Below are 10757 nucleotides of genomic sequence, written 5' to 3'. Positions count from 1 at the left end.
TAGTCATGTTCTGTTGGTTATTAGACAAGATGGTGAAGGAGGTACCCCCATGCTCTGAATGTGTCCAAACCTCCAGCTGCTAGAAGGTGGGATTGGGTGACATGGGATAGATCACTTGGTAACATCCCTTCTCTGTTCATTACCTCTGAAACGTCTGGCACTGCCTACTGTCTGAAGAAAGGACATTGGCTAGATGGACCCTGGGTTTAAGCCATCAGCCTTCCCCTTTCTTGTGTCCTGTACAGATTATTAGAAAAGAAGACACACACTATGTGCTTTTTCTCATGGTGATTGTACTTTTTTTTTTTTATGCTGTTGTCTTAACCTAAAATGATGATGTTATGACTGCAACTGTCTCTTTGCTTTTTGCTTCTGGAAAAGTATAGGATGATTAATTTGATTTGATAGTGAAGATCTAGCCACCTACAGACTGGTTCTACTATATCTAACTCTCACATTGTTCCTTGCTAATATTATGCTGCTGAAGATTTATTCACAATAACAGAAGCTTGAGTTCATCTCATTAGTATTCTTCCAAATTTCTGTGCTTATGTTACTAGATGGTGGGTAATGGCTTCTTTTGGTGAGATTCAGAAGCCCCTGGTTCTTTCATTATCTTTTTATCCCAGAACCTGGGATACGTATAATACAAATACAGGTCTCAGGGGGTAGCCATATTAGGTCACTTTGCAAATTGAACACGACCAAATTCAGACTGACTAAGGAACTGGAATGGTTCGCTCACTATAAAGGCAATTTTCCCTCTCCTGATATTCACGCCTATATATCCACCCTGACTGAATTAGCCTTGATCCTACACTTGATAAGCAACCTCCTTCTTTTGATACGCTCATATATAATTAGACAGACCCCTACCTTTAGGAGTTCCACTCCATGCATCTGACAAAGTGTTTTTTTACATCCATGAAAGCTTATGCTCAAATAAATCTATTTAGTCTAAAAAAATGCCACATGGCTTCTTGTTAATACAAATACAGGTACCCTCAGGTTCCACCATAAACTTTAATAGCAAAATGCAAAAGGTAACAAAAAGTTAAGGTGGGTGATGGGGCATATGCTAGAATTTTACAGGGCTGTACTTTCCTGATAAGACTATCATCCTCTACCACAATTATGCAGGTATAGTCAGGTGACTGCTGCTGACTCCCCCACCCCTGGCCCCCAGCCCTAAGTACACTTACACATCAGCATCATTTTCTTTCCCTCCCCTCTTGAAATTCCCAGCTCTGTTCAGCGCTATTAACCAGGTCACAAAGGCTTGTCCCAATCCAGCAGTTTACCTAATTGCCTTTTTATAGTGTATTGTGCAACTCTTTATTATCCTGTCAGAATTCCCCTCCAAGGCTTCTGTGGAGGTGGGGAAGTGGTGTGGGGGCAGGGGAAGAAGGAACTGGAGTGAATTTCTGTAGTGTACAGCCACTCAAGGCAGAAAGCTTAGAACAAAGTGCATGTTTACAATACCAGAGGGATAACTAGATACTGCACAATTTTTATTAGTGAGTTGCTAAATCTTTGTCATTTCTGACCTCTGGGATCTAATCTAGAGGTACACATCCTTATATATAAATACAGATATAATCATTGATTCACAAGGGGCATCCTTAAAATCAGCAATGATTAACAATAATCTCACTTTAATAGCTGAGATATCACCATTTTTGCTCTAGACTCAGAACTAGGAGAGAGCTGGAATGGTATGGCAAATGTTTTGTTTTGTGACAATTGCTGCATGCATCTTAGTCAATTTACTTCAAAACATAGAATAAGTGCTTTCATATCTGACAGCCCTGGGACAGGGAGGTTGCCAGATATTCAAATATTCTAGGTAATAGAGTGGTGTCCCTAGCAATACATAACACTAAAGAAAAACAAGATTAGATATTAAGGAACAAACAAAAATGTGTGCAGGGTAATTTATTTACCCACAACAGGATTTGGGAGTTCTGCATGATGGAATGCCAGCTAGGAAAGAGTTCACGGTGCAGTCCTATATCTAAATAGAGACGAAGTACACGTTTTACAAGGTAGTTGCTTTTTCATACACATAAGTGCTATAAATGGGCACCTTCAAGTACCCACAACTCTTTCTGGTCATATGGGGTCTGTCACCCATCTAGTACATCAGCCACTTAAAATGAAACTAAAATAAAACTCATCAAGTGAAAACTTATATACAGTGCCTGACCTTGCATTGGTGGTTTGCCCAACACTCCCTTTCAAGGTGGTTGAAGTTTGGGACCTGCAACAAATTCATAACTGACCTCCCATGATATTAGTGACTGGTGAAATTCCTGTAGGATTAGTCCTAATCTGTGGTGTTCAAAGTTCTGCAGCAGTAGTCACCATAGTGAACTAGCCACATTATTCAAAAATACATTTATTGTTCAAGCCAACTAGCCATACTCATGGTCAAATAGCCACATGTGGCTAGCAGCTATAGCGGGTTAGACACCATGGCCCTAAATGGAACATAAAACAGAACCCAGGGTGCTGGGGGTCTAATTTTCTGTCGGCCAGACTCATAGCAGCCTTTGGGAGGGTGGGGGTTGGCATATACCATTACAATACCCATTGTCCAGAGAGGTAAACTGAGGCAGAGCGCAAGGGACTTGTCCAACATCTCCTCCTCTAGAGACACCCTTTGGAAAACGTGCAACCCGGAACTGCAGCAAGGCCGGGCCTCTTCCACTTGGCGGCCTGCCCTTGACTTTGCAGCAGGCCCGTTCTGTTCCCTGGTTCCCTTCCTGGATAAGAGCTGAGCTCCACATTTAAGGCATGTGTGCCATTTACGCCCACCTGGCGCTCGCTGGGAGAGGAGCTGGTGGCAGGGCAGCCGTAGGAGGCACCTGGCTTTGCGTGGGATCCTCTGCACCGCCCTCCCTTCCAATTTTCCCCAAGGCTCTTTAGCTGTGAATAACTCCCCCCAGGTCATTAATTCCGGAGCAGCAACTGCAACTCGCAGCGCGCCTGGGCTGTGGAGATAAGGGCGAGTGTGTTTAACCCGCGCAAGGCTTTGCGAGGCAGGGCCGTTCCCAGCAGGTTCCCGGCACGTTGGCGGGGCTCAGCCAGACCTTACCCTCAGCGCAGACAAGCGGGTCAGCCCCGCGTGGGTGAGACACAGGCCCTCGCACGGGCCTGAGGCTGGCCAGGGGGCGCGCTTGTGTAACTAGCGGGGCAGGGAGGGAGGGAGGCAGCCAGCCCCTGCTGTGGCTCGGGCTCCGGGAACGGCGGCGACCGGCTCTCGGTTTTGAAGGGACACGCGAAGGATAAACATGAGTGGGCAGCCGGGGCTGGGCTGTACCCCGCGCCGCCCCGGAGCGAATGCGCCCCTAGACCTGCTCGCCTCGGGGCCGTGTGTCGCTGTGACACCCTGCTGGGGCTAATTGTGTGTGTGTGTGTGTGTGTGACGTCGTCTCTCTCTCCCTCCCATGCTCTGTCCTTGGTCCTCATCCGCTCCCCGCTTTCTCAGGGACTAACGCAGCGCCCGGCGAGACAGCAGCGGCGCCCGGGCAAGCGGGACGCGGCTCCCTCGCTTTCTCCGCGCGGCCGCAGGGCCGGGCAGCTTGCGCAGCTCCAGCGAGGGCCGCCGCCGGTTGCGCTCGGGGCTCAGGTACCCACGGGCACGGGACGGGAGAAAGTTCCCGGGGCGGGGCGGGTGAGCTGTCCTGCCCCAGGAAGGGGCGCGGCACGTCCCAGGCGAGTTCCCGGGCCCCAGCGCTTCGCGCGCGGGGGGAGCCGGCGCGGCTGGCCGGGCGCGGGCAGAGTTAGTTATCCGGACAATGCTCCTCCCGAGCCGCGGCGGCGGGGCGCAGGACCGGGACCGGGACCGGGCGGGGACCAGCCGGCTGCTGGGCAGGGGCGGACGGGGCGCGTACTGCCCGGGGAACAAAGGCGCCCGCAGCGCCCGGCCTCCCGGCTCCCCAGCCTGTGCGCGGAGATGCGCCCGTCGGCCCGCAAGGGGCACGCCGGGGCTGGGGCTCGGGGAGCCGGTGGGACGGAGCCTGCGCCCGGGGAGGTTTGCTATTGCCCTCTCCGAAGGCAGACACTCACCCAGCGGCCGTAGCAACGGGTAGGAAGCGGCAAGGTGGGACGGGCTCGGAACCAGCCGCAGGGGCTGCAGCCTGCTGCGATCCTGCCTTTCTGGGCCCAGGACGCCCTCCCGGAGCCGGGCCTGGACGCTCGGCTGCACCTGCCGGGAGTAGCGCCCAGCAGCTCGAAACACGCCGGCTCTTGGGGTCCTGCTGGCGTTGCCGGGGCGCGCTCCTTGGAGGCCGGCTCTGGCCCTCGGGTTTGGGGTTCGAGCGAGGAGCTGGAGACACTGGGAGGGGAACCCCCGGCTGACACGGGTCCCTTGTTGAGTCTGCAGCTAGCTGCGCCCGGGCTCGAGTCTATGCCTCGGGTCCGCCCGGGCTGCCCTCTGTTAGGCGTGGCCGGGATGGGAGAGGGACAGGCGCTTGTTTGGCAGCTGGCTTTCGGATGGGGAAGGTGCAGTTGACCTTGTCCAACCAAGAGCCCTCAATGGGGAAAACGGGGCTTCCCCAGCTGCTGAGACCCACAGGACTCTCCTGGGAGCCCGGGAAATCTGCTCGCCCAAAGGCGCCGCGCCAGCCTGGGGGAAGGCAGAGGTCAGCCGCAAAGATCCCCGTCGTTCGCGGCTGGTTCGCCACGGGGGAAATAAGCTGGTTGTGAGGCTCGCTCTGCTCGGGGACCAGCCCTGCGCGGGGTTAGGTTAGGCTAGTTCCGGGCCGGCCCGATGGGATTCTGCCGGGGGTTGTGCTAATGACCGATCGCGAAGTGGGCACGAGGGGACCTATGTTTATCCCCCCCAGTGGCATTAGAAAAGCCAATTGCCGCCTAATTAATCGTTCCTTCCGCTCCTGCGGTATCCGCCGGGCGGCGGACGCACGGCCGCTGAGCAAGAGGCGATCCAGACGCGGGTTACCGCTGGCTCGTCTTGCGCACGACCCTGGCGCATCCGTGCTGTGCAAGTCCATTTCCCACGCGTGCGTTAAAAGTCCGCAGAGGTTCACGGGGACCCTTTGACCCGTGAGGTTTCAGGGACCCCAGAACTCGGAGCTGGGCTTACCCACAGGGTGGGGCCGCCTCGCACACCGCCAGACGCGCCTCTCCCGGGGCGCTGGCGGCCGCCCTCCGCGCCCTGCGGCAGACCACGGCACTGGCTCGTTGGATGCGAAGGAAAATTCTTTCCGCGGGGTGGTAGCGAGCGGGGGAAATGCAGCCGCGCCTCGCTCTGCGCTGGGGCGTTTTTCTCAACGGGGAGGGCTGCTCCAAACGGCAGCCCCGTTCCAGCGCGGGGTGGCTAGAGCCGGAGCCCCAGAGGCGCGCTGGCTGTTTCTAAAGACGGACCAAAAATGGGCAGCGCTCCTCTCCCGCGACCTATTTGTGCAATGACACGGAGGAATTCCTTCTCCACAGCGGAGCGCAGGCGCCCCGGCTGGCTGACGCCCCTTCTTTCACCCAGCGCGGTTTGCTCTAAATTAGCAGCGCTGGGCGATACCCCGGGTCCCTCTCCCCGGCCCCAGCCGGCTCAGCAGGAAGGAACAATACGGAAAAGAATCTGGAGATTTTCTTTCTTTTCCAGGGGCTGGACCAGGTCGCTTCCAGCCCCCCAAATCTGTGATGCTCTTGTGCAATTTACCAGCGCATTTAGCACCCGCCAAACAACGAGTGGGTCTTATTTTGTTACCGGTCTAATCCGTGTCGGTCCTTTTTGGCTCAGCTCAGCTACTGGGTCGCCTCTACCGTCCCCGGCTAACTAGTTTTGTGCTTAACAGGCGTCTCACGAGCCATGGTAGTTGTATTTCTTCAGCCCCTGGTCGTTTGCATCTGAATTGCACCTCCGCTGCCCGGCCGCGGTGCGATCAGCTTTGCAGCCGTCCGTTTGAGGAGGAAAATAGCCTGTCGTGCGCACGATTCCGCCCCTCCTTCCTAACCCGTTAGCAACCGAAACATGCGAACCGCCGCCAGTTGTGCGGTGTGTGTCCCGAAAGCAGCAAGCGGGAAATGGATAGTTGTGCAGCTTGCATGCGAGGCACTAATAACGTACAATGCAGTTCACATTAACCCGCCCCTCGCTCCGGTATGCGGGAGGAAAATTAGAGGCCCTACCCCAGCCAGAACTGCTCTCAGATTGCTCATTCCCCTCCGCTGGCATCGATCACTTAGAGGCTTTCTGCAAATGGAAACCAAAGGGGCTGCTGTTCGGTTCGTTACCAGGCCGGGTAGCCTTTGCCCGGGGCACTGGGCTGACTCAAAAGGAGGAATGATGCGAAGGCTGTGGCGTTGCAAGAAACAGCAGCGGTTGGAAAGGAAATTAGCGAGCTGCGGCAATGCAGAGGCATCCCTAGAACATGGACCCCCGGGACACACCGGGGTCTACCTCCGGCGGCAGAATAAAATCGAATCCGCCCGTGTCGCGACAGACGCTAGATGGCCGGCGGGGCGGGGGCGGGGCTGGATGTCGATACAGCGCACGGGGACTGTATTTAACCCCTAGCTGCAGTGCGGCGGGGCAGTGCGCGGGCAGAGGGAAGGGCGGGCTGGCCGCAGCTGGCGGAGTCCGCGGGGCGCTGTGGGACACAGGGTGTTTGGAACCGTTGAGATCCGGGGTCAGGGGCTCCTGGGAACGTCTTTGCTAATTCCCCGGGGCGGCGGGGTGGGGGGAAGTCACCGAGCCCCGGATTGCGAGCAGGGCCAACGGCGAGACAAAGCGGCGGCGTGGGCAGCGCGTCGGGCCGGCGGAGCTCGGCTCCCGGGCAGGGCTGGGCGGATGCAGCTGGATTTGTAACCAGGGTGGGGGGCTGGCCCCTGTTCCCCCCCCCGCCCGGCCGCAGCGGGGCTGGCAGAGCCGGGAAGGCGTGGGCGGGGAGGGGGGGGGGCTCTGATGAGGCCGGTGGTCCCTCCCCCAGAAATGCAGCAGTGGGCGCACGGGGCTGGAGCAGTCTGGTGATCCTGGCGCGTCCCCTGCCTCTCTCCCCGTAGGCGCCTCCACATTGCACTGACGGGAGACGTCCGCGCCGCCGCTCCGAGAGGGGCCAGGGGCAGGGATCTTCCAGAGCCCGAGCGGGGCCCCACGCCGCCCGCCGCCCTGCGCTCCCCAGCCTACATGCGCAGGAGGGAGGGCGAGGGACCGAGCCGGACGTGCCCAGGCGCTCGCGCCCAGCGGGGTCATGCTCCAGGGGAGCCGGTGCAGTTGCGGTAGGCGGTGGAGCTAGGGGCTCGGCCGGCCCCGCAGCAGCAGAGCCGAGGCTCCCCGGCAGCTCGGCGCGCGCCAAGATGGCAACTCTCATCCGGAGCAAGATCTCCAACGTGGCCACCTCGGTGTCCAACAAGTCCCAGGCCAAGGTCAGCGGCATGTTCGCCAGGATGGGCTTCCAGGCGGCCACGGACGAGGAGGCGCTGGGCTTCGCGCACTGCGACGACCTGGACCTGGAGCACCGGCAGGGACTGCAGATGGACATCCTGAAGTCGGACGCCAGCGAGGAGGGAGCGGAGCCGCCCCTGGAGGGGGATATCCACTACCAAAGGGACGGCACCGGGCCCCTGCCCCCGTCGGCCTCCAAGGACGCGGGCGTGTGCTCGGAGCTGGCCGGCCAAGGCAAGCCCAAGATCACCGCCTGGGAAGCGGGCTGGAACGTCACCAACGCCATCCAGGTAAGGGGCAGAGGGCGGCTGGCGGCTCGGGGGCGTCACACGCGGGGAGGGGGACTCACGTTGCCTTCAGCCTGGCGCAGAGCCTGGGGCCCCAGCTGGAGATGACAGGCACACGCGCGGGCGTGTGTGAGTGTGAGTGCGCGCGAGTGTGAGTGCGAGTGCGCGTGAGCGCGCGCTGTGGGGCTTGCACACTCGGCCCTCCCAGCAGTGCCGGCTCGTGCTTGTCACACAAGCGGGGCCGGGGCTGGCGGGGGCTGGGCACAGTCCGCGCAGCCGGGCCGGGGGGTGTTACTGAAAGGGAAGAACGCGGCTGGCCCCTCCCCACGCGCGGAGCAGGAGCAGGAGCAGGGTCCGCCGGGGAACGGGGCTTGGCCGGCTCCCGCCTCTCCAACGAGGAAGCAGCGGAGCAGCCCCGGGGCGCGAACCCCACTGGCCCCAGCAGCGCCGAGCGCGCACAGCAACGCGGCCGGGCCCCTTTCAGCGCCTTCTCCCCGGGAACTGCGGGCCCCGGGAGCCGCGTCTCCGGGAACGCGAGGGGAGGCGCCGGACTGGTTCCCCTTGGGGGTGGAAGGGATTTACCCCGCCCCGCCCCGCCCCGCCCCGCCCTGCCAGACTCCTCAGGGGGCAGCTGCCCGTTCCCTTGTGCCGCTCACATCCGCAGATCCCCTCCCCCGGGCCCAGGCTCAGCAGCGGGGGGGGGGTCCCTGGCCTGGGAGCGGCCCCCCAGCGCCGCAGGGATTCTGTTCCTCCGGCGTGTTCCCGTGCAGGGCTGCAGGGCCGGGCAGAGACTCCCAACGGTGTCGCCCCCAGGGCTCACCGTGCCCCAGATCCCCCAAGCAGCTCGCAGGAGTCGCCCCCGCAGGGCGGCCGTGCGCTGGAGGCGGCCCCGCGGCCCGGGGGGGTCCAAACCCTCGCACCTCGTTCCGATGGGGTCTGGGACCCGCGCCCTGGGCACTGCAGCCTCCCGCGGTCTGACGGGCCCGCGGGGGAGACGTTCAGGCCGGGAAGTGAATAGAGCGGGAGGGAAAAGGGCCGCAATCAAATGGTAACGCGAGTGATCCCGGGGACTCGTCCTCGCCCGGCCCCGAAGGTGACCAGCTCTCCCCTCCGCCCCTAGCCGGGCGCGCGGAGTTCCCGGGGCTGCGGAACGAGCGGGGCTTTGTGCTGCAGGGAGACACTCGCTCTCGGCTCAGCAGCCAGGAAATCTCCCTCCCGGCGAGTTCTAGACAGCCTGGCCCGTTTCCTTTCCAATGTCTCTCTCCTCCCTGAGCGCAAGAAGCCGGCCGTTTGCTGCCGGGCTGCGATCGTGCGAGAATTTTTGCTGCTGTGTGGTCTCCTGCTAACATGAGCAACGCAGTATCCATTTTGTCTCTCTCTAGGGGATGTTTGTGCTTGGCCTGCCCTATGCTATCCTTCATGGCGGATATCTGGGACTCTTTTTAATCATTTTCGCGGCCGTGGTTTGCTGCTACACTGGGAAAATCCTCATTGCCTGTCTCTACGAAGAGAACGAAGATGGGGACATAGTCAGGGTGAGAGACTCCTACGTGGACATTGCTAACGCTTGTTGTGCTCCCCGGTTCCCCAGGCTTGGAGGGAGGATTGTGAATGTGGCTCAGATCATCGAGCTGGTCATGACCTGTATTCTCTATGTGGTGGTCAGTGGGAACCTGATGTACAACAGCTTCCCCAACTTGCCTGTCTCCCAGAAGTCTTGGTCCATCATCGCCACAGCGGTGCTCCTGCCTTGTGCTTTCCTGAAGAACCTCAAGGCGGTCTCCAAGTTCAGCTTGCTCTGCACCTTGGCCCACTTTGTGATCAACATTTTGGTGATTGCCTACTGTCTGTCCAGAGCCCGGGACTGGGCGTGGGACAAAGTCAAGTTTTACATTGACGTGAAGAAGTTTCCCATCTCCATTGGCATCATCGTCTTCAGCTACACCTCTCAGATCTTTCTGCCCTCCTTAGAGGGGAACATGCAGCACCCCAAGGAGTTTCACTGCATGATGAACTGGACTCACATCGCAGCTTGCATCCTCAAGGGACTCTTTGCCTTGGTAGCCTATCTGACCTGGGCTGATGAGACGAAGGAAGTCATCACAGACAACTTGCCGTCTACCATTAGGGCAGTAGTCAACATTTTCCTGGTGGCCAAAGCTTTGCTTTCCTACCCCTTGCCCTTTTTTGCAGCCGTGGAAGTCCTGGAGAGGTCCCTTTTCCAAGACGGAAACAGGGCATTCTTTCCTAACTGTTATGGGGGCGATGGGAGACTGAAGTCCTGGGGACTCACCCTCAGGTGCGCCCTGGTAGTTTTCACCTTGTTAATGGCTATCTACGTCCCTCATTTTGCCCTCCTGATGGGGCTTACAGGGAGCCTCACAGGTGCGGGTCTCTGTTTCCTGCTCCCGAGCCTCTTCCACCTCAAGCTCTTGTGGAGGAAACTCTTGTGGCACCATGTTTTCTTCGATGTCGCCATTTTCGTTATAGGTGGGATATGCAGCGTGTCCGGGTTCATCCATTCCTTAGAAGGTCTCATCGAAGCTTACAGAACCAACGCAGAAGACTAAAGAATGCCCCGAGGGGGCCCCAGTTCCAAGCGAACCCCTCTCAACATCCGCCCAGCCAAATAATGATGCATCCTCTGAAGACAACATCCATCGTTTTAGTCGCTTGCACCCAAGAAAAGTACGACACAGAATCGGAAAAAAACCCCAAACCAAAACGTTAAATGCCCAAGTCTTTGCCCGGCGTCGTTTTACTAAGCTAAGAGTTCAACATTTTTCTCTTATTTAGAAATGAGTGGAAGGAAAATACCGCCCCCCCCCGCCCCAGCACTCTGAGCTTTGTTTCTAATCCACCTGGTAGGGCTGGAAAATGCGCGGGTTGGAAACCGTTGCGGTTTTCAAGGGAATAGTGGTGAAAACGTTACGCAGGTCAGCGCGGGGAGAGCTGAAACACAGTTGTCAGCCTGATGGCCGGGGGTGGTTGGTGTCGGGTCAGGAGCAGCTCGCGAGGCCCCGCTCTTTCTGCCCTAGGGAGAGCTGGCCACAGCAGCGCACACA

General features: G+C 58.6%; 1 protein-coding gene across 1 annotated transcript; it reads left to right on the top strand.

Annotated features, from left to right (window-relative positions):
* Positions 1–7317: 7317 nt before the first annotated feature.
* On the top strand, positions 7318–10262 carry SLC32A1 (solute carrier family 32 member 1). The gene is made up of 2 exons (XM_075012016.1): positions 7318–7695; positions 9075–10262. Exons 1-2 carry the CDS (start codon positions 7318–7320, stop codon positions 10260–10262), a joined length of 1566 nt encoding a protein of 521 aa, XP_074868117.1.
* Positions 10263–10757: the final 495 nt, after the last annotated feature.

This window comes from Carettochelys insculpta, chromosome 17 (genome assembly GCF_033958435.1).
Source record: "Carettochelys insculpta isolate YL-2023 chromosome 17, ASM3395843v1, whole genome shotgun sequence".
In the NCBI taxonomy this organism is placed as follows: domain Eukaryota; kingdom Metazoa; phylum Chordata; order Testudines; family Carettochelyidae; genus Carettochelys; species Carettochelys insculpta.
The sequence above is the reverse complement of the archived record's forward strand: the minus strand, read 5'-3'. Positions and strand labels throughout refer to the sequence as shown.